General features: G+C 41.3%; 1 protein-coding gene and 9 non-coding genes across 12 annotated transcripts in view; all 10 read left to right on the plus strand.

The window, feature by feature from the left end:
• The window catches only part of LOC145457481 (protocadherin-16-like), a 77,719-nt gene that overhangs the window by 40,561 nt on the left and 14,323 nt on the right, over positions 1-22,835 (plus strand). For 2 of the 3 annotated variants that reach the window (XM_080335696.1, XM_080335698.1), the window contains exons 12-36: positions 4,343-4,525; positions 5,201-5,450; positions 5,964-6,206; positions 11,214-11,347; positions 11,411-11,629; positions 12,102-12,205; positions 12,835-12,987; positions 13,431-13,581; positions 13,647-13,797; positions 13,858-13,968; positions 14,792-14,992; positions 15,144-15,289; positions 15,568-15,642; positions 15,710-15,810; positions 16,028-16,057; positions 16,118-16,268; positions 16,408-16,554; positions 16,619-16,819; positions 17,177-17,296; positions 17,812-17,956; positions 19,151-19,257; positions 19,828-19,963; positions 20,024-20,152; positions 21,224-21,469; positions 22,525-22,762. In XM_080335696.1, coding sequence (XP_080191822.1) covers positions 4,343-4,525; positions 5,201-5,450; positions 5,964-6,206; positions 11,214-11,347; positions 11,411-11,629; positions 12,102-12,205; positions 12,835-12,987; positions 13,431-13,581; positions 13,647-13,797; positions 13,858-13,968; positions 14,792-14,992; positions 15,144-15,289; positions 15,568-15,642; positions 15,710-15,810; positions 16,028-16,057; positions 16,118-16,268; positions 16,408-16,554; positions 16,619-16,819; positions 17,177-17,296; positions 17,812-17,956; positions 19,151-19,257; positions 19,828-19,963; positions 20,024-20,152; positions 21,224-21,469; positions 22,525-22,762 — 3,872 coding nt within the window. Of the gene's footprint in view, positions 1-4,342; positions 4,526-5,200; positions 5,451-5,963; positions 6,207-11,213; positions 11,348-11,410; positions 11,630-12,101; positions 12,206-12,834; positions 12,988-13,430; positions 13,582-13,646; positions 13,798-13,857; positions 13,969-14,791; positions 14,993-15,143; positions 15,290-15,567; positions 15,643-15,709; positions 15,811-16,027; positions 16,058-16,117; positions 16,269-16,407; positions 16,555-16,618; positions 16,820-17,176; positions 17,297-17,811; positions 17,957-19,150; positions 19,258-19,827; positions 19,967-20,023; positions 20,153-21,223; positions 21,470-22,524; positions 22,763-22,835 lie in introns of all 3 variants that reach the window. The other variant, XM_080335697.1, reaches the window with a different exon arrangement.
• Trnaw-cca (transfer RNA tryptophan (anticodon CCA)) lies at positions 8,071-8,142 on the plus strand. The gene has a single exon. It is a non-coding gene; the product is annotated as a tRNA-Trp (tRNA).
• Trnaw-cca (transfer RNA tryptophan (anticodon CCA)) lies at positions 8,240-8,311 on the plus strand. The gene has a single exon. It is a non-coding gene; the product is annotated as a tRNA-Trp (tRNA).
• Trnaw-cca (transfer RNA tryptophan (anticodon CCA)) lies at positions 8,409-8,480 on the plus strand. The gene has a single exon. It is a non-coding gene; the product is annotated as a tRNA-Trp (tRNA).
• On the plus strand, positions 8,578-8,649 carry Trnaw-cca (transfer RNA tryptophan (anticodon CCA)). Its single transcript has one exon. It is a non-coding gene; the product is annotated as a tRNA-Trp (tRNA).
• Trnaw-cca (transfer RNA tryptophan (anticodon CCA)) lies at positions 8,747-8,818 on the plus strand. Its single transcript has one exon. It is a non-coding gene; the product is annotated as a tRNA-Trp (tRNA).
• Positions 8,916-8,987, plus strand: Trnaw-cca (transfer RNA tryptophan (anticodon CCA)). The gene has a single exon. It is a non-coding gene; the product is annotated as a tRNA-Trp (tRNA).
• Positions 9,085-9,156, plus strand: Trnaw-cca (transfer RNA tryptophan (anticodon CCA)). Its single transcript has one exon. It is a non-coding gene; the product is annotated as a tRNA-Trp (tRNA).
• Trnaw-cca (transfer RNA tryptophan (anticodon CCA)) lies at positions 9,254-9,325 on the plus strand. Its single transcript has one exon. It is a non-coding gene; the product is annotated as a tRNA-Trp (tRNA).
• Trnal-caa (transfer RNA leucine (anticodon CAA)) lies at positions 10,129-10,246 on the plus strand. Its single transcript has 2 exons — positions 10,129-10,166; positions 10,201-10,246. It is a non-coding gene; the product is annotated as a tRNA-Leu (tRNA).

The raw sequence follows: 22,835 nt of genomic DNA on the forward strand, positions 1-22,835 counted from the left end.
TTTACCATGTACAGTATGGTACGTAGTCTTTGGTAAAACATCATCTTTCGAGCTCTTATTATTGTCGCTGTACTGCACAAAAATACACGCTCAAGGAGTCACCATAGAACAGCGGTTCTGAAACATGGGTCCACAGACACCTTGGAGGTACGGAGCACCGATGTAGGGGGTTCGAGATGCAGTTTGCAATTATACGCCATTTAATTACCTCGATATTACTTTGCTCATTAACATATAATGGAATATTATTGGTCGGATTCCTTCAACTCGAATATTTTCTTCGCGTTTCGCGCGATTCCCTTTCACGAGCACCCTTGCTTGAAATTTGGGTATGCCATTCCCTCCGACAAAATAATAGTAGGCTTCATAAAAGATACAACATTAGTTACAGAAACGAGTCTACAAATTTTTCGCAATTGTGACAGATTGGTGCCTTTGGGCCATTGGGTGCTTTAGTCCGGGGCTGTGAAACCTACTGGGACGGGACTATCACACTCCAGAATTTCGGCGCTGACTGTAATTTCCGACCCAGAGCACGCCAAGACATTTAGGTGCACCGACTTTTAACATTTAGACCCTAAAATCAGAGCACATCTGCGAAACCGTCGATAGTAAAGTCGTCAGTCATAGAAATGTCTCCTTCCCTGAAATCCACATCAGTGGTGCTGAAAGCCCTATGGGGGGGCCCAAGACCCGCCTTTGAGGGTGGCTTGACGAAGGGCTGCTTCGATCCTGGATAGGGGGTATGAGAAACATTTCATGACAGCTCAAGGGGTACGGGGTCTTAAAAGTTTGAGAAACACTGCCATAGAAGAATACACCATGACCGTATATTGCGATCGCCGTCAATGTAATTGATGCAAGTAGTTTGAGGGTGCAATAGATTAAGTATACTGAGTACTGATGATCACAATAGTTCGCGCGGTATGGAGTATTTCAATAGGCGAGTGCTGCGCTTTCCAGTTACGCAAGCAATGTTTCGAAAACAGCGTAATGTCGCCATTTCGCATCTCCACACTGAATCAAAACGCGAAACGCATGTCCTCCGGGCTTTAACGGAGAATTCGTCACTGGAAACGCACGCTGGTTCGCGCTCTTTAATCCGCAGTTCGCTGGAAGTATTGTGAACGTTCTGTGCCAGTGTGTTATTCTGTCTCGTGCGGTTTCGGCTCCGGTCGAGATTAATTGTTGATAACCGGTTACACGATTTGGGTTATCTGCTGATCGCGGTGTTGAATAAACAAGAGCTGGATGTTGATTGCCCGTTTGACCGTGTATCCGCTCCGCATTCCATTTTTGCGGTGATGCATCTGTAATCTGTATGCTGGCCGTATATACATCAATCTCATGTCTTATCAATCGTATGATAGTGCACAATAGTACATATGGCTGTAATCAGAAGTGGTCAGAGTACCTCTCTTAGCGAAAAGAATGTGTATTTCCACCCGTGTACCACCCCTGATATAAGTGCGTGGCCAGGCCACCCATTGCTCACGAAACCTGAACCCGCATCCGACTTATACCGCGGTATAAATCGAATACAACATTCAATCAATTTGTTACGTCACAGACTATCTGTGATATCGCGTCGGTATTCAAAAATGTTAGCAGCCTCCAAATTTCGATTCTGGCTGGGCCCCTGGTCCTGTATGCTTTATGCTGCAATGTGTCAGTGTACTTGGTGAAGTGTGAACCGTGTGCTTACTTTAAAATTCAGTAGTTCCGTATCGGACTGTTGTATAACAGCTGCAATAATTTGCGCGCTCAGAGCTATTGTTATCACGTATTTGTGTGAAAAAGAGTCAAACAGGCAATTGAAGGTGCTCTGATGTCTTATTACCATGGTCAATTTCGCACATATTCCAAGCCAAAAGCTACCAATGTAGTTTCCGGCAACACAGCCGCTCTTAAACAGTAAATCAGTACACTTGAGCTGAATTCTAGCCTCGTCACAACCGCCAATCCTAGAGTTAATTTCAATCGACACCTCGCTCCGTTTTATTTTAGTTTGAATGGGCCCTTCCCGCGCCGTTTGAGACCGCTCAAGTGCGGTCATGAAATCGCTTTCAATTTTAACCCATTCGAACACGACTGTTGTTTTTCGTTACGCGAGTCGTGTTGTGATTAATGACGTCACAATTACATCGTGAAAATTACGTCATCGCCACATTATTTACATCCGAATAAGTTAGCTGTTGCCCTATCCGTTTTTATACTCTCTTCAAACCGGACCATCAATAAATTCAATTTGATAAGCGTATCAATTACGCGGCCATCGGCACTTGCCATACATGCGTGTTGGGAGTTTACAGTGCCAATTCAGGTATATACCGACCAATTTCGCGTTGCTGACCTTAGTTTAATAGGTCTACGAGCCGATTTGGCAATGGCACTCGCGTCGCTAACGTATACCGTGACCCTAAAACCTGAACCGCGGTATCGCGTGTCATTATTTGCGCTTTACATCAAAGACACTTAAATTGGATGGCGAGGCGCAGTTGGTTGATACGGCGTTCTGGGATTATGTCGTTTACGTGCGTGATATTGTTGGTAAACACTGCGTGAATCATGAAAATATTCCTTACCATGTTATGGTGGTGATTATCATGTTTACAGTGGCCGAAGTAATCAGCATTGCCACTCAGAAGCGGAAAAAAGTATAACATTTCTAATCGATTGCAAGTAGAATTAGCGATTTCAAATACACGTCAAAACTACTTGAGAGGAGTAAGAAAAGTAGATTTGAACTCAAGTATGTAATTTTGAAAACTAGAATTTGGGAGATCAAATATAGTCTACGGGTAAAATTCAAAATTAATATACAGATGTCGATAAATCCCACCCTCAGCCGTTGCACATTGGACGATATTTCTCCGAAACGCCCAAATCCGTATTTCCTTTCATGCCAGAAGCGTCGGTTAAACTCAATCCGCTTCTGTGTGCGTTTTTAACCGCCGTATTTGTCGCGGCAATATAGTGGATTCCATTGTTTGACAATTTCTTGTTAATGAGTCGGCGGTAGATTAATTTCTCGATTCGCCACAATAATTGACCAAGCCTGCCGTGTCGGTTCCATTTCTAGTTTGACGAACTCGTGACTAGATACATTCAAACTGATAAGTTCACAGCTCCCAGTTCGCAAATGATTATTCTGTTCAATTGTATTGTGGTTATAGGATGTTCCATTGTGCAATGTGCATGTACCGATTTTGAATTGGCTTGCTACAGGGATGGTGTCATATTTGCGGCGGCATACAGATGCGGCCAGAGTTTGGCATCTTTGGTACTCGGGTAGATGTAGAAGTAGAAGTATATAATCGTGAATTTTTACTCGGGTACAATTCGAACTATCTGCCTAAAAAATTATATATACCATCCAAAAATAATACATTGCGCTTAAGCGATCTCGCCTCAATTATCCGAAATTTCATGCCGGTGATGTCATAGTTAGTGATACGATTGTTGATATACAATGTTCTTTCCAATTCTCTACTAGTTGCTAACGATTACCCCAGACTATTCAATTGTATATTGAAGTTTCTGTACCTACAAAAATCTATTCAAACTGAAAACTGTGAAACAGAAGTGGAACATTATTGTTATATTGTATCTTAGATATGCTTGTAGATTGTGATTGGTACGCCATCATCACGTGAGAGCTGTCAACAGTTGTGGCGTCACACTCACAGTGATATTGTGTCGTACAGTAGAGATTTTACAATTACATGCTGTCTGCTACCGGTACTCAGTTTAGATACGTTGTAAATGCGATGGTATAAACTGATATATCCAATATACACAACACATACACAGCTAAGTCATTACCGTGTACAGTACACGCGATATACTCGATTATAGTTTTTGAGCTATGCCTTGGCAGAGTATGTTTTTATCAGCACTGCCGGGTCATGGCGGGTTGTTCTTTCCATTCGGAAAATAAAGTTGTCCTTCCCATAAACGCCTAATCTCGTCCGCGAATTTTCAGTTTCGCGTAGCAAGCTCGCCGTAATTGCCAATCGACACTAATCCGACTAATTTGCGCGTCTGGACTAATCCAACTCTGGTGACTCAGTTGGCTCCATGATCCAATCTTCGAGCCATTACCCACGCGTTTTTTGTATTGACATCGCTACCACGAAAGGAACATCTGAACTGTTGTACTATATGGGCAAACACAGCCGCTATTGTGGTGCGCGATTTTGTGTTTATTGTAGGGTCGTACTGTGCTTTATAGTGCGGATGTGTCGGATCTACGTGATTCACACAGCATTTTTGCGCGCATACTCTATTAAACATACGATATCGTGGTTAAGTTATGTAAAGAGACCGTTTTATCATTTAGGTAACAGCCATCGACCCGGATTATCCGAATTTGGACGGACAAATCGAATACACATTCGCTGGCGGCGATCCCATACCTACGGAAATATCGCTAGATCGCACGAACGGTAACCTATGCGTGAAAAGCTCGCTGGACAGAGAAACCAATGCGGGCTACAATTTCCGCGTTAAAGCCGTGGACAAGGTATGTGTTTTGTGTAAAGATTTGACAATATATTCAGAGGCGGTCAGGAAATGAGTTGGGTTTCCATTTAATCTAATTTTGAAAAAAACGTGTAGGTCTAATTCTAATCTGATCTGAAAAAACAGTGTAGCTAGAGTTGTAATTATAATCTAATTTGAAAAAAAGCTGTATAGCTATAATTCAAATTCTAATCTAATTTGGAAAAATGTACGGTAGATATAATTCTACTGCTAGTTTGATTTGGAAAATACTTCAGCTATAATTCTAATTATAATCTAGTTCAGAAGAAAAACTGTTGATATAATTCTAATTCTAGTGTAATTTGGATAGGAACTGTATAGCTATATTTGTAATTATAATATAATTTGGAAAATCATGTGTAGCTATAATTTTAATTATACATCTAATTTTGGGGAAAAATGTAGATGTAATTATAATTCTAGTATGATTTGCAAAACGTGTGTAGCTATAATTCTAATTCTAGTCTAATTTAGAAATAGCTGAAGATTTTCCAGTCAACCAAACCTGTTGTTGTTGTTTGTGATATTCACGGTGTTTTTCGATTGCAACGATCGGTTTACACCAGTCCGATATTCTTGATGATGATTCCGTGTCTGCCGGCTTGTAGCACGGCCAATCTTGTATCTAATACCGATGTCATTCTACGATCTACAGGCCGGACAACACGCGTTCGCCCGCGTCACAATCGTCGTGATAGACGTGAACGACAACGCTCCGCGCTTCCACCCGGCGGATTACTTTGCCAGTTTACACGCCGCTACATCTAGCGTTGGTGATTTAGTCGACACTGTTGTGGCTACAGACGCAGATGATGCGTCCGGAGACGGATCAGGATTCGGGGTCGTTTCGTACAGGCTACTGTCCGGGAATGGGCTTGGATTGTTTGCGTTCGATAGCAGGACAGGTGAGATATGGTCTGGTAGTAGCAGACTGGAACAACTAGATAGTTATAGCTCTAATTTCTGTTTTTCCTTAAAATGCTGCAGGAAAATTGTACAGTGCGAAACGAGCCAAGCTTGCTGTACAGACATTCGCTCATGCGACTGGCCTATCATTTTATATGAACTTAACTTGATTCAATGCCCTAGCTTAAGCAAATTCAGTAATTCTAATTCTAATCAAGTTTACAAAAACTGTGTAGCTGTAATTCTAATACTAATCTAATTTGGGGAAAAGATGAAGCTATAAGTCTAAGTCTAGTCTAATTTGGAAAAAGTTGTGCAGCTTTAACTCTAATTCTGCTGGTTGGAATTGAGCCAAAACCTATTAATTTCCAGGGGTAGCCAGTGAAATTCGAAGAAAAAAAGGTTACTTTTAAACAGCCCTCGTGCATACGTTTAGCGATAGCTTATTTGTCACATAGGCTACCGTACTATCTATTCTCGACCTTGCCAAGCCTATCCTTATATAATCGCAGGAGATGTAACTATCGCCAGGCCACTGCAATCGCGCGGAGACCTTACTGTCGAACTCGCGATCAGCGCTGTAGACGGCGGGGGCGAAACTTCACCGTCACCCGCCACGGTTACCATCAGTATCATCAACAGCACAGCCGGATCTGTTGGCGGGCCTGAGTTTACGCAGACCGAATATTTCTTTACTGCCCGCGAAGATTGGTCGTCTGGAAGTCTTGTCGGTGAAGTGTTGGCGTCCGCGGAAGGTTGGTTGCTTTTTGTGACATACGTGCCTTGTTGATATATGCAGTTCTTGAAGAGATTAGTGAAGTGATTATGTTTTATACTACTTTTCTTCGCTTTCAATAACTTCTTGGAGGCACAGAACTTCAATATACCAATTGAGTGGTATATTCATATCGATATGAACCCGAATATTTTCGGCTGAAACTCGTCAGGGGTAATCGTCAGCAACTAGTAGAGAATTGGAAATTGATATGCAATGCTCTCTCTAATAACCTGGGCCGTCTACAACAGTAGGCCTAAACAGTATGCTGCAAGGTGTAAAATGTCAAATGATCACTTCGCCGACAGTGCCACCTCTACAAAACCAACGAAATGCAGTGTGCGAAAAATGGTGCATGATGAAAATTTGTGATGCGGACAGCATTGTCAGAATGAAGCAACGCGGTGTGTCATCAGCAGTGTACGCACAACTTCAGTGTTGCCAGGGCCAGCCAACAACTGCGGCCGTTGACCGTTCTTTCTCGTTCTCGCTACTGATGAAAAATCTTGTGTTAGCGGATATAAGACTTTATGAGATCAGTCGCGCGCTTATGCTAAAAACCCTGTTCTTGTATTAATATGCTCCCAGTATCAGCGAAGCACAGATTGACAATACTCATCTAGGAAATCGCTTGCTTCTATGTATGCGTGATATTGTCTATAATGGCGTAGCGTAAAACCAATCATATTCAGTACGCTGCGTCACCTGATAATGCGCACGTTTGTAATTATTACACTCGGACTTACACTTCGGGGCATAATTTTCTATGCTTGTGACCAGAGATGGCCAGTAACGAAGTATTTCTACTCTTCGGAGTACTCAAGTTGAACTCAAGGGCTCCTGTTTTTAAACTATACTCACTTCTACTCACCAGGTTCCAGTTTTTTAGGCAGAAGTGGGATTATAATACATGTTTTTTCACTTACTCGGAAATCTATACCTTTAATTGTACCCTAGTAGAAATTTACGGCGTCGCCATAAAGTACTCCGAATCATAGCTAGGGCCCCAAAGGGTCCTGGCTGCCCATCCAATAAGTCGCTGCTGAAGAGATTCGGCGTCCTAAACATAGAAGATATGCGGAAACTAGAAATCGCCAAGTTTATGTATCAGTTTCACTGCGGTCGTTGCCCCGAATATTTCAATGACTTCTTTACCTCTGAATCAAAAGCGCACAAGTACAACACACGCGCGTCCACGTCGTCCAAATATCATATGATCGACCGAAAAGATCATCGCTCCATCAAATATGCCGGACCTGATGTGTGGAACAGTATCCCGCCGGCCATCCGACAGTCGACGAGCATGTCCAAATTCAAGTCGAAATACAAGCAATTACTACTAAATAAATACAGTCCATCCTCAAGATTACCGGACCGCGACTGACCTATCGATCTCGCTTCCCATGACATGCCGCCCTATTTCTTGTCGCATTCTTTTTCTATACCATCTTCTTTACTTTCATTCAGTGTGCATGCCTCCTCTTTACATCGCCTAGGCCAAGGTGGGTGTCAGATTCCATAGACTACTCCTTGTCGCTTCGACATCTTCCTGTCTTTTCATTGTATCGCATTTTTGTGGTGTATTGAACTGATAAAATTGCTAATAAACCAATGATGATGATGATAATCTCCACCTGTAGCCTACTTCTATACTGCAATATCAACAACACTTGTCGCATAATTTGCTACGCTCGCGTGCATCCTCGTGTGTTAACCACCCTGTTGATACAATGTTATCTGCTCGCTGTGTTAGTAGAATTTATTTCTATATCAGTGGTGTCAAGTACCTATCGTGCAAACACGCAATCGGTACTTGCACGGAATGAGGGTCGCTGCTTTACCGTGACTCCGTGGCGCAACGGTAGCGCGTCTGACTCCAGATCAGAAGGTTGCGTGTTCAAATCACGTCGGGGTCATAGTCTTTTTAAAGCTTGAAATTATATGGTAGTATCTTTTCCTATTAACGATAGTCAGACGGGCATTGAGTACTCTTAATGCTAGGTACGGACGTACGACTCCGTGGCGCAACGGTAGCGCGTCTGACTCCAGATCAGAAGGTTGCGTGTTCGAATCACGTCGGGGTCATCCTATTCTGAAAGCTGGGAGTAATATATTTGTGTATTTAGCATTTTTACGATAGTTGGCCGTGTGTATTTGCTTTTATTGCGTGCTCCGAACGTACGACTCCGTGGCGCAACGGTAGCGCGTCTGACTCCAGATCAGAAGGTTGCGTGTTCGAATCACGTCGGGGTCATCCTATTCTGAAAGCTGGGATTAATATATTTGTGTATTTAGCATTTTTACGATAATTAGCCGTGGTTATGTGCTTTTAATGCGTGCTCCGGACGTACGACTCCGTGGCGCAACGGTAGCGCGTCTGACTCCAGATCAGAAGGTTGCGTGTTCAAATCACGTCGGGGTCATCCTATTCTGAAAGCTGGGAGTAATATATTTGTGTATTTAGCATTTTTACGATAGTTGGCCGTGGTTAATTGCTTTTAATGCGTGCGCCGGACGTACGACTCCGTGGCGCAACGGTAGCGCGTCTGACTCCAGATCAGAAGGTTGCGTGTTCGAATCACGTCGGGGTCATCCTATTCTGAAAGCTGGGATTATTATATTTGTGTATTTAGCATTTTTACGATAATTAGCCGTGGTTATGTGCTTTTAATGCGTGCTCCGGACGTACGACTCCGTGGCGCAACGGTAGCGCGTCTGACTCCAGATCAGAAGGTTGCGTGTTCAAATCACGTCGGGGTCATCCTATTCTGAAAGCTGGGATTAATATATTAGTGTATTTAGCATTTTTACGATAATTGGCCGTGCTTTTGTGCTTTTAATGCGTGCGCCGGACGTACGACTCCGTGGCGCAACGGTAGCGCGTCTGACTCCAGATCAGAAGGTTGCGTGTTCAAATCACGTCGGGGTCATCCTATTCTGAAAGCTGGGATTAATATATTAGTGTATTTAGCATTTTTACGATAATTGGCCGTGGTTTTGTGCTTTTAATGCGTGCGCCGGACGTACGACTCCGTGGCGCAACGGTAGCGCGTCTGACTCCAGATCGGAAGGTTGCGTGTTCAAATCACGTCGGGGTCACGTAATTTTGAACAAAATGGAATTGCCGTCAACATCGTCTTCAGTTTATTACTAATTTCGTGATTTAACAAAACACCAGAAGATTGCGATGCAATGAAAAGATAGGAAGGTGCCGAAACGACTTGAAGTAGTGTCTGAAATCGGAATCTCGCAATATTATCTTTAATTTAATTCAATTTATTGCTGAAAAATTCATAATTGCAAGACTGCGATACAATGTTGTTTTTGGAAGGATAAAATTGTACCCTTTCATTTTACACGATAAATGCGATGCATTTTAGAAGTATGCCTACGCTAAACCACGTTTTTCAAGTATATTGTATTTCATATCCCCGTTTCTGGGTTAGAAACCTATCTTCATAACGCTTCGTGGTCATGTAACTCCGTCTCACAGCATTGGTGTGTTATCCAATATTATGCTTAGATGTAATAGCATAATTTGTCTCATTGTATGTTGGTTAGCGTGGTTCCGAAAAGCTAGCTATTCTGCGTTCTGGCTGGACTTTAAGGATATTGCGGAGCCTGTGTATGTGTATCGTATCGGCTACTAGTTGTTCACGGAAAGAACTTTATATCTTTTGCGTTATTACGAGGTACGTGCGTCGCAATTGAAAAAAAAACAAATGAGGTACATAACTTCAGAACTACACGAATCAATAACTTCATATTGTTGATAGACTAACTAAAATGATTTCGTACGTATTCCTAACTCTGATAGCCGCCCATTTAAATTCGAGAGAATTATTAGGAGAGAGAAAAGAGCTCGAGATAATAAAACTCTCCATTCGTGGTCGTTCTGTATCGTCAGGATGGCCGAGTGGTCTAAGGCGCCAGACTCAAGAGCGCTGCTCTTCCGTCGATAGACGGCCTGAGAATTCTGGTCTCCGAATGGAGGCGTGGGTTCGAATCCCACTTCTGACACACTTTTTTTCCCTGTATATATCAACGGATAATTGGGGCTACTGAACTTTAATATACTGTTAACTAATATATTCATACGAATTTGGGTTTCTATCTATATAAATATATTATTAAATAACATATATATTCGATTTTGAGCCGATACCAATGAAACAATCAATCAATCAGGTTTATTATATTTTCATCGTTTCAAAACATCACAAGACTGCGATACAATGAAAAGATAGGAAGGTGTCGAAACAACTTGGAGTAGCCTTTAAGATCAGACACCCAGCTTAGCCTAGGCGAAGTAAAAGGAGGCATGCATACTGAATGAAAAGTAATGCAGAGAATATAAGACGCAAGCGACAAAATGAGGTGGCATGTGGCGGAGGGCGAGGTCGATGTTAGGTCGTGGTCCGGTAATCCTGAAGACTGGCTAGTATTGATTTAGAAGAAATTGCAGGCAATTAGCAACTCCACTACTAGTCCGTCCTCAAGATTACCGGACCACGACCTGACCTATCGATCTCGCCCTCCATGACATACCACCCCATTTTTTGTCGCTTGCTTTTTCTAAACTATCTTCTGTTACTTTTCATTCAGTGTGCATGCCTCCTCTTTACATCGCCCAGGCCAAGGTGGGTGTCTGATTCCTAAGATTACTCCAAGCCGTTTCGACACCTTCCTATCTTTTCATTGTATCGCATTTTTGTGGTGTATGGAACTGATACCGATTGCTAATAAACCGAACGGAACTGAACCAATGAACCCAATATATTCAGCAGATATTCAAAAAGATATGACATTTGGCTCTAAAGCGCGTTTTCAAATCTTCACAGCATTAATTTGAATAAGTTTATAGCCATTGTTACGCTTGTAAATGAAAAAAAAAACTAAAAAGGCTTTCAATGTGTGATATCGACTTGATATTATTGAGGAACCTACTACCTTCGTCTAGTTACAATACATCCATTTGATTTTGCAGGTAACGCCAAAGTCTCTTATCACTTGAGAAATGATCCGCCCGTATCTGAATGGTTTACCATCGACCGTGAAAAAGGACAAATTTTGCTCGATTCTAACATAGACAGAGAGATATTTTCAGTTGTCAAGTTACAAGTAAGAACTTTTTATCGCGTGTTCCGATCCATTTGAAATAAAACAACGTCCGCATTCGATCAGGTGGTGGCGTCAGCTCAAAGCCCGCCGATTTACGGATTCTGTGATGTAACCGTTACTATCGAAGATGTGAATGATAACACTCCGATATTGCATCCCGTCTATCTGCAAGACCCGTTGCCTGGAATCTTTGACGTCGTGACTATTCCGCACTCGCTGCCGGTGACAACCGAAATTTATGCGGTAGATGGATTTGACCCGGACGAAGGTCAAAATTCTGTGGTATGTCTTTTTGATTTTTCGACTTTGGATTCTGTTAGCTAGAAAGTAATATCGGGGTATGTTTGCGTCTCCTTCATGAGTAAAATTGTCATACCATCGGGCAAAATAACCCGTGTATCACGGTTACTGAATTTCTTTTCGAATATTTGCGGTATCATTTATCTTGCGTTCGCGGTAGATTAACTGCTGAAAGTATTCAATCCCTCGACAAAATCTGCTTTTTGAAGCTACTTGCTGGAGTTGCCTACTTTCCATAGCTTAATTATCTACTTCCACTTGTGAGTAATAGTCTTGACATGTCTAGGTAATCGTTTCTTTGTGTAATTGAGTAGAAATTGATGTCATTACTTCTACCTCTACTTGAGTAGCTACACTGACTACTTTTGCTGACTACTTTATATGAAAACCATGATTTTTGTAACCACTGTAAAAACATATATGTTGTTTCACTGTTTTGAATTTGTCTTCTCAGATTGAGCACACTTTAAAGCATGGACAGGAATATTTTTCGATCGATTCGCATTCGGGGGTGATATCCATACGGAAACCTCTTACTAGTGCCAGCACAAATTATAGGTATGTTGTTTTGTTGGTGCTTCAGTCTTGGGTTATTTCAAGGCGAAAGTGATTAGATTCCATGTTTACGTCCTTTCTCGTCTTGCTAACGAACCGCATGCATTAAATCTGTCTGCAGCGGGAGACTTTTAATGTACTAATTAACATGGAGATCCTCTCGTATCATGCACTCCTCGCACTGTAATGACCTCTAAATCTTATCAACGCAGCGGATGTAAGTTCATGTAATTTCAATACAAAGCTGAAACTGCAAGATCTCCTAGCCACGGCCTGGTTATACATCATTCTTCAATGTTCACTTTACCTTGAATTGTATTGTGTAGGCTACATATTGTCTAGGAATTTAATGAGAGTATATGGTTTTCCAATCTTTGCCAAGTTTGCTTTTGTAATATGTATTCTGCATCTGCATAGCCATAAACCATCGGCACTAGTATTTTTATTACCTCAGGCACACAGTTTATACTGTGATACACGTTTTACTTCAATATCTATTTTTGTTGCATCTCACGATTTACAGAGTCTAAGAAGGCTAGTTACGAATCTGAAAAAGCATAGGCATGCATTCAATACCTACTCGGAGTGATGCACACTCTGATTCCTGGTTGTAATTACTCCTACATTCGCAGCGTTACTGTGGAAGCTACAGATCAAGGTACACCATCTCTGAGCGCGACAGCGACGATTCTCATTGAAGTGCTGGAAGATGACAACAGTTGTCCCCGATTTTACTCCGATATCATGGAGGTGTCCGTACCTGAGGACTTATCCTTGTCAGTGGGGTGAGTTTCTACAGCGGGTACTTGAGTGAATTGCAGAAAGGCATTTTATCATAATATTTCTGCTATTTACTGTTTTCTGAGTAGGGTGCGTGGAGCTGAATGTAAATTTAGATACGGTAGCCTCATATTCTAAAATTAGGTTTGTCAAAACCACCATACGGTATAGTTGTCACAAAACTTTCTACTTTACAAAGTCAGAAATTTGAAAAGTAGGTAGTTTGCCTAACAATCATTTATATAGAACTGGAATTACTCTCAAAACATAATCACTTTAGTAAATAGAACAAGTCCAATAATACATGCTTGAGTACTCCCAAAAAGTGGAAGGACTTCGTTATTGACTAGCTGGATTTCAAAACCCTTCTTCCACGTGGCCGTGTGTTGCACCAAAAACAGCTGACAGCATTTGATATATTGTAATAATATATTTCTCTATGCAATAGGTTTTATAACATCACTATGTCGACGTCGGAAAAGGTCATGTTCCGCATTGTCCCAAATGTGGACTCGTACAGTTTTGCCGTATTCCCTAACGGCGAATTATATTTGACTTCGAAACTGGACCGCGAAACTAAGGATCGCCATGTATTTCAAGTAAGAATCGATAAATTTTGTATTTCTAATCTGACTTAACGTTAACCTTACGCTCTTCGATTTAGATTGCAGCAGAAAGTACACAAGCTCACCGGTTTTCCGTACCTTGCATCGCTATGGCGACAGTCGAAATTACGGTTACGGATGTGAACGATAATTTGCCGTATTTTGACCCTCATACGACTCAATTTACTGTGAAGGAAAACGTGGATATAGGTTTGTGAGAATACTTGATTAGCGATGTGTTTGATTAAGTTATACCTGTCTTATATTCAGGCACCGTTGTTGGCACCGTTATCGCTACTGATGCGGATATTGGTAGCAATGGTATTCTCAAGTTTTCTTTGGCTAATCCGTCGGATACTTTCCGAATTGATAGTGATAAAGGTAAGTGAGATTGCGCATGTTTTTAAACACATTACCACGTTACCGTTTGGTTGTCTATAAAACTATGCATAGCAGATTACAATCAATTCCAACCTGTAGACGGGAAATTATTGGTGTAGAAGATTTTGGATTTGAAAAAATAGTATTTACGGTAGGTAGTTCGATCATTAATATTGAAAGAATTTCACACCGTAATACAATTTTTTACAAATCTAAAATTTTCTGCACCAATAACTTCCTCCAGAATTCCTACCTAAGTGTTGGAGGTTTATCTAGGCTCCTCCTCGCCGTCTCATCCGTGTAAGCGGTGTCTTATAAAAGCGTAGAAGTGGGCCGTGCTGCAAATCCGCAGCTACGAAATAAAGATGAAGAAAATTGGCCTGGTGTAAATGACCAAAGTAGTCGACACACACCATGAATCCCTCAAAACAAAGAAACAAAACCCATAACTTCTCTTCTACGGGTTGGAATTCCGCTAAATTTGTTATGCACTGTTTTTTCCTTTTCACAACCTAACACTTTCATGAGGGGCAGTCTGTAAAATTAAAAAAATTATTTTCTATTTGATAAATCAAATATTTTCTCCTCTCGTCGTAATGCGTCTAATGGTTGGAATTGAGCCAAATTTTGCGTGTAGCATTTTGAAATTAACAAAAAAAAGGAATTTGTGAACTGGTCTATCATGGGCCCATTAAAACCAGTCTACATACACCTGGGTTAAAAACCACTCGCATATGTAATCATCGGCAAAAAATCAGTCCTTTGTTACCGTATGGATATTATAAAATACTCGGAAATCATATTTTCGTGCAATCTTCCGCAGGTATCATCACCACTACGGCAGAGATAGATCGGGAAACCGTGTCGAGCTATATTCTTGTTGCGGAAGCGAGAGACACTAGCAGTGCGCCGTTGCTGTCTGCGACGCCCGTGCGGATCTTTGTCGAAGACGAGAATGATAATGCGCCGAATTTCCTGTACACTTTCTCACCGGTGCTGGCCGTGCTGCAAAAGAAATCTGGAAGTAATTGATTCCGATAAGAATTTAATATACCGTACAATTGAATAGTATATTCATATTGAAATAAACCCGAATATATCCATCAGGGGTAATCGCCAGCATTTAGAAGAGTGTATTCTTATAAGATTTCGGAACTAACGATTTCAATTTTCAGGTCATCTCGTATCTGTTCTCGAAGCTGTCGACAACGACAGCGGGCCGAATGGCGTCATTGAATACGCTATCACTACCGGGCGTAAAGATCTGTTCGAAATTGACGGCGACGGTGGACAGGTCAGCTTTCGGAATGAATTAGACCTGGTGAGTGCATAACTTTAACTAGCAGAGGCATTCAGTGGTTTTATGGGGGTAATTGGATTTGGAATTTGACTCTCTCTCTCTCTACGTAGCCTTAAGATAATCTAATGTGACTACAAGGGACTCATTTTTAAAACTAACACCTGTTTTCTACTTCTGCTCTGAGTACTTTGTTGTAAAAGCATTGCCTGTGATTGTTTTGACCATCTCTAGGTGCTACGAAGCCTATAAATTATCAATTTAAGCATCGATATAACAAGGAATATTTTCACTACCTTCAGGATACCAGATACGACTTGACAGTCGAGGCAAGAGATCGAGGCACTAATCGGAAATTGTCTTCGATCGATTTGCAAGTAAGTCACACGGATCGCGGTTGTCTTTTGCTGACATATTCTCGTAACTGCAATTTTTTTTGCCCAGGTGATAGTGGTCGATGAGTTTTCGAATCCTTCGCAGTTTTCCGAAACCAAATACGCGTTTTTCCCACCCGTCAACACTCGCCCTGGCGATATACTGGGACGGTGAGCATGTTATGTTACATAAAGTTACTTTATAGTAGCTTAAGCTTCCGTAGTAAGATACCCCTTGCCTGAATGGCTTGGCTTTGGTGACTGTGTGAGATTGAACCTCCCATCTACATATTGCGTATCTGTGTTATACATTGCACCCGATTACGTTTTGTTACTTATATTATTGATATGCACGGTTGACAAATAAAACTCATTTCTTTTGTCACAGGTTTGGACATACCGTTTCTCGATCGAACAGGTCGGTGAATTTTTCTCCAAAATACGAACAGATGACTAAAATTTTCCGTTTAACGCGCAGGGCAAAACGGGAAACCGGAAAAATCGAACTGGTCAATTTTTACATTTCGGAAGGAAACTCTGACGATCATTTCTTCGTCGACCAAACGAACGGGTCGCTGGTCGTTTTGAAGAAGCCTACCTACGAGGACTACGCGCAGTTCAATTTAAAGGTGATCATTCCAGGGTTGTAATGACTCGAGTAATGACTCTAGTAACTTTCCAGTGATTTTTATCATAGAGACGATGGAAATTTGGGCTTTACTTCGCTTACTTAGTTTACGTTAGCTTACCCGAGACATATCCATTCAGGTGACCGCCGAGAACTCGCTGGACAGCGCAGATTTGCGGACTTTCGAGGCTCAGATCAACGTACAAGACACCAACGATTACTCGCCCACTTTTTCCGCGGCCACATTCACCCTGACAGTCCGGGAAGACAGCAATCTTGATACAAAGGTGAGTTTGTTACTTCTGCCTTGAATAATTGGTTTTTATGGTGATCCACCTTACCTCCATCCAGATCGGAAAAATAACCGCTACTGACTACGATATCGGGCAAAACGGACGGCTACGCTACGAGATAACAAGCCAAACTGGAAATTCAATGTCGCCAGGCTCGTATTCTGCGTCTGCATTCCGTATCGACGAGCAGACCGGAGAACTATACACTGCCGTTGTTCTAGACAGAGAAGATATTCCGCAGTATATTCTGATTTTAAAAGTGAGTATCGCTGAATTTATCGCTGCCCGCAAGCTCGAAACTATATTATGCATTCAATCTACGTCGTCTTAAATAATTTCCTTATTTTACATGTGAGAGCGAGGCTCGATGGCCATTCTTGACATGAATGTCGTTACATGAATATTCGTAGCCGAGTGCGACATGTTTTTCGATGCTGAGATACAGCTAACCGAGAACTTGAGACTCCTGCGTTGGAAATGAACTATAAACTGTATATTTTGTTGATAAAATATTACTCTTTGTGTGAAGGCATATGTATTTGTATGTGACACTAGTTTTAGTTGGACTTTATGGGACGGATAACTTATTTTACACGTGCTTTCTATCGATTTTCAGGCAACAGACGGTTCAGTGTCCGAACCAAAGTCAAGTTCTGTCTCCGTCGTTATCACCGTTCAAGATGTAAACGATATCGTGCCGGCTATAGTTTCGCGGAACGAAATACACATTTTTGAGGTTCGTGTTCGGTGACCCTTTCAAATTGGTGTGAATTCCTGGCGACGTCGCCAGAGATGAACCATTTTTTCATTTTCAAATCCAAATATTGTTACGAATTTGTCATTCAAATCCTAGTTCAAATCTAAATCTAGGATTAATTTTGTATCATGTGTCAAATCAAATTCCCATTGTTCATCTCTGGTAGTAGCTAATCTGTCTGTTAAAAAAGAGTCCCTAAATATGTTGAAACACCGTCAGTCATTCTCTGTTTTTTCTGATAGAATCACATTGCTATTACAATCATCAATATGGGCATCATATCAAATTAAGTGTTTAAAATGACCTGTTATAATAAATGCAATTTGCGGCTATAACAGTTTAACTGACTGATTACATCTTTTATGGCTTGAGTGAGCCATCAGTGTAGTCTCCGTGATTAATTAAGTTAAGAGCACTCACAATAATTGAGCAGGTGGTAAATTCACCCCTCGTAAAACTGCACTGTCATGTCATGTAATTTGTTTACGTTAAAGGACGAGCCAATCGGATTTCCGCTGCTGTATGTCACCGCCGAAGACGGAGATTTAGGGGCGAACGGACATATCATTTACGGTATAAGCCGGCAGTGGTCGGACACTGACAGCAACGCTCGAAATTTTCAGATCGATCCGAAGACAGGTGATTGTAAAGTGCTATATGTTTTTTCATATCATAAGTGCCCTCAGTAAGATTAAGAATCGTAATATCAGACTCGCTAAATGTTTTCAAGTATGAAAGGAAGGAAGGAAAGGAAAGGACGTAGTTTATTTTTGTCCTTGATGTTTTTGCGGCATATACACCGACTCATGATACACATACACACGATCTGCGCATATGCATACCATGAGTGCATGATGTGCATATGCCGCTGGACAAGGAAGCGCAGATATAGCCTTTACGGCTTTCTAAGTCATGCACCACCCCTCCATGCTATCCCAGTAATGCATGAGCGCCAAGCAGGGAAGCCATGGATACCAGTGTTACTAATCAGGTCTTTGGTCTGACCCGGCCGGGAATCGAACCCACGACCTACCGATCAAGAAGCCGGACGCTCAACCATTACGCTATCTTGTCTTGAAAATCAAAAATATTTTATTTATAGCCACATGCATTCAAACTACACCATAGTAGTAGTGCTCATACTTCACTTACTTTTAATTCTTTTTTCATATCCCTTTATATTTTACTAGCCCTTGTCTACAGCACCCTGCAGTAGAGATGATATGATGAGATTATTATATCAATGTTGTTATTATGGTCAATTGGTAATTATTGACATTGTCAGGTTGTGAGGAGTATTAGAATCAGGTTTAAACTAGGATTGTCGATCGCCAGTGTAAAATGTGTACATTTTAGCATGGAGTTAGTGCATATTTTGGAAACATGTTGGCTAAAACGTGTGCTAAATCGATTCTTTTACAAAACTGATTAGTTCATGGATTATCTGGCTGAATTTATGTTGTTTTCCATGACTTCTTAGGCTCATTAACAAGATAATTTCAATTTCATGACCATCCCAAGAAGAATTGTCAAATGTGTATACCTTCAGAATGTCAGATACAGATGCAATCCCAGTAATATAATATGCCGTATAATACACCAAGATATACATTTAATGTACGTCCATTCAAGTGCGGAATCCACAATACTGATTCTTTTACGAGATTAGTGTCAATTTAAAAACGGTAATGTAAAAATTTGTGTAATCGTCATATTACATGTAATTTTATTTGGGATCAAACCGCGTGTGCTTTTCACGGCGGTTACGGCGATGTTTATCAGATGCAAAATTGCAATTTGCTGGCTTTCTCCTCACATCTCTATGTATTTCAGGTCTTATCTCGCTGATTGCAAAGTTGGACTTCGAATCGGCCGAGTCTCATTATCTGAACGTCAGTGCCACGGACGCGGCGGCCCTGGATCCTCTTACATCGTACCAGGTCGGTGTGATTATACCTCTATCAATATCTCTGAATATGACAAATGCTCAGCAACACGACGAATGAAGTTTGTATGTGCTGCACTAATTAGCGATTCCAGCTGTAATATGAAGGGTTACAATGACTCGAGTCACGGTTATTTGGTGACTCGACTTGACTCGATCCTCTCAAAATACCGAAAATGACTCGGCTCGACTTGAGTTGATCTGTGCGTTGACTCGACTAGTACTTGGGTTCGCATGACTTGAGACTCAAACAGCCCATACCGATATTTCATTGTACTTTGGAAGAATAGTAAAGTTACCGCACTATAGGTATTTTCTCTATCACTACTGGTACTTGAAAATGCGACCAGAAACTGTTAAAAGCGAGGAAAATTTGTATATCATGAATGTGAAGCATTCGATATCACCAAGCAGAGTTGTAAAAAGGGGGTTTAACAAGACTTTTTAACGCGAGATCGAACAGTTAAAACAATGACTTGGAATCGGACAATCTTTTACCTCCGACCCAGAATTCACCACTGGCATTTCTGCTGCACATATATCAATATAGACCTTTGATTTCCAGCTTGTCGCCGTCCACGTTATCGACATCAACGATCAAAGCCCGGAATTCACGCAACGCGTCTACTCGGCCGAGGTGTACGAAAACGCGGAAGTCGGCAGCCTTGTCTCACGGGTTAATGCGACGGATGGAGACTCAGGTAGATTGCAGGTAGTTAGTTGTTCGATAAATGTCCGTTTTCACGTTTGTTACATTGCAGGCGTTAATGGAGCGGTCACCTATGTACTGCACGATCAAACCGCGACATTTTCTATCAACCACAACACCGGCGTTATCACTTCCAGGAAGGAATTGGATAGAGAAACCATTGATTCTTACGTTGTAATCGGTGAGGGCCTTCGTGAAATACATTTTTCGCACATTTCATGCTTGAAATATCTTTTAAAACCTTGTTGGTAGCGATTACGTTTCTCGCTTCATCACTTATCATTTGCCTGTAATCTGGAATTGCGGTCATAACGCGGCTTGCCGACTAGAATAGCAACGGATTAACATAAAATAACAGGAAATCGACATGAAAACGCCTTTACTCTGTCCGCATGTTTGTAAATGTCGTGTCGTATATCCAACAATCATTTTATACTTCTTTACAATCGTTATTATTGAGAAACTCACGACCTGTAATCGTTGAAAGCTTATATTGCTACGTGCTGATAAAAAGTCTCATAAAAGTAACTAACTATGTCTCCAATGACAGTAAATTTGGAATTAGTCATTAAAGGTCAACTATAGTGACCAAAACGTACCAGCTGTCGGCCATTTAGAAAATCGTACTGTCAAGTACACGCCATGCTATAGCATTACATTGCAAAGTCACAATCTACATCCGAGTTTCTCTAACTTTTTAGCCCCACTGTCCCCTTATTAAGCTCAGCATGTCTTTATCTCCGTCCTTAAACCACGAAGTTATCATAACAAAGTTTATTTAGTTTTTCTTAGTACTTGCATTACTTACTCAAATAGTTTTGTTAGTATGCTACGTGTGATTCAACAGTTTTGATGCAGAAATGCTTATTTTCACATACTTAATTTTGTCGAGTAAAAAGTCTAGTTTTGGGCCACACTTCAAGCACTTTTATGCGAGAACGGATCGGCAGACTTACCTAGGCCTGGGTAGGCTGTACTTATAGTGCTAATCTGTGATTATAAAGACCTAATTTGGAAAGGTGAAAATACGTTGGATGCTTGGAGCCGAGCACTTTAGCATCAATGTCCAATTGTCCATTGATTAAAAACTCAACCTTACGAGAAACTGTAAATAAAAGTTCGGAAATTTGACATTTTCGCATGTCGCCCCGTGGTATATTTTAGACCTCCAACTTGCCTTGTCTCGCGATTGAAATCTGGGCTTTTAGTAGTAATATTTTGCTGATTTTTCATTAAAATCCTATAATTTCAGTGTATGCACATGACGGTGCCTTTCCGTCTCTGTATGCTTGGTGTACCGTTGAAATTTCCGTTTTGGACGTAAACGATAACGCGCCTCAGTTCGCATTTGATAACGATGCTGCCGACAGCTCTACCGAACCTATTCTGGCGACGGTGTCAATTCCGGAAAATGAAAACGGCCCCACATACGTTTACACGGCTTTGGCCACTGATCCAGACAGCGGTGACAATGGAAATATCACTTTCAGCATCACCGGTAAGTTTGCGATGCTTACAGACTGCTGCATAGGAAATGATAGAAAAAAGCTTGCAATCTCACATTGTGTGTATGTGATGTATAAATAATGATATGGTGTATATATACGATGCTACTCCGCCGCTAAACTTCACCTCTCTGAATTTGCTTGCATATTTATGTTAGTAAAAACCACAGATAATGTAATTGTGCTGAAGGCAAGTTTGATTTCAAAACTGCCTTCTTCGATCACGATAAGGCAGGGTTGTAATGACTCGAGTCATGACTTGCCTCGAGTCTGACTCGAGTCGCGATTTTCTGATGACTCGACTTGACTCGAGTCATTTTCTCAAAATACGGATTGACTCGACTCGAGTCATTGCGCACGACTCGGACCAAGTCATATGACTCGAGTCCAAGGCGGCCAAGACCGAAATTTAATTGTAATTTTCAAAAACAGTAAAGTAACCACGCTGTTGTGATATCGCCTGTTGGTACTGATACTTGAAAATGCAACCAGAAACTGCTAAAACTGAGTAAAACAAGTATACTTTAAATGCGAACAATTCGATATCACAATTAACAGAGTTTTATAAAAAGTGGTTTTAACGAGACTTTAACTTGAAACTGTGCAGTCAACGCAATGACTTGGACTCGGACTCGAGTTATAATACGATAACTCTGACTCGGCCCTCTGCTCGCTGACTTGGACTCGGACTTGACTCGCTGGTGAATTAAAAATGACTCGACTTGACTCAATTCAAAACAATGAAAGTAAGATTGACCTGTGAGTCGGAGCCTCATGACTTGATTACAACCCTGCGATTAGGCGATTGTATTGCCAGGACATTATCATGATTTCGTCAGCATAGAGATGATGGAAATTTGTGCAAAGTTTAACAAAGTTGGGAAACGTTCGTGTACTGCATGCAGCAATAGCCAATTTTGAGGACCGTACAGAATAGAGTAGTTCATCGCTGATCGAATATGTCACTCAAAACTACCCCGTTCTGGCTTATATTCTCGATTTCTACATTGTTTTTTGCTGCTAACGTCAAATCCACATAACATTGCAGATGGTAATACAGACGACGCCTTTACTATTGATTCTATATCTGGACAAGTTTGGACGAGCGGAAATTTAGATCGGGAAAAAATCGCCTCTTACCGGTTGACGATAGCCGCGTGCGATAACGGAGCGGACACCAGAAAGAACGAAGCTTATTTGGATGTGGCCGTCGTCGATTTTAACGACAACGACCCGAAATTTACCGAGGTTTCATACCAAGCCGAGATCAGCGAAGAGTTGGATCCGTAAGTTGAATTACCTTGAAATTGATTTCATAACGCACAATTCGAATACTTGAATCCAATTCGAGTATCAATT

Source organism: Botryllus schlosseri, chromosome 15 (genome assembly GCF_051294905.1).
Source record: "Botryllus schlosseri isolate E-star chromosome 15, Bs_hap1, whole genome shotgun sequence".
Taxonomy (NCBI): Eukaryota; Metazoa; Chordata; class Ascidiacea; order Stolidobranchia; family Styelidae; genus Botryllus; species Botryllus schlosseri.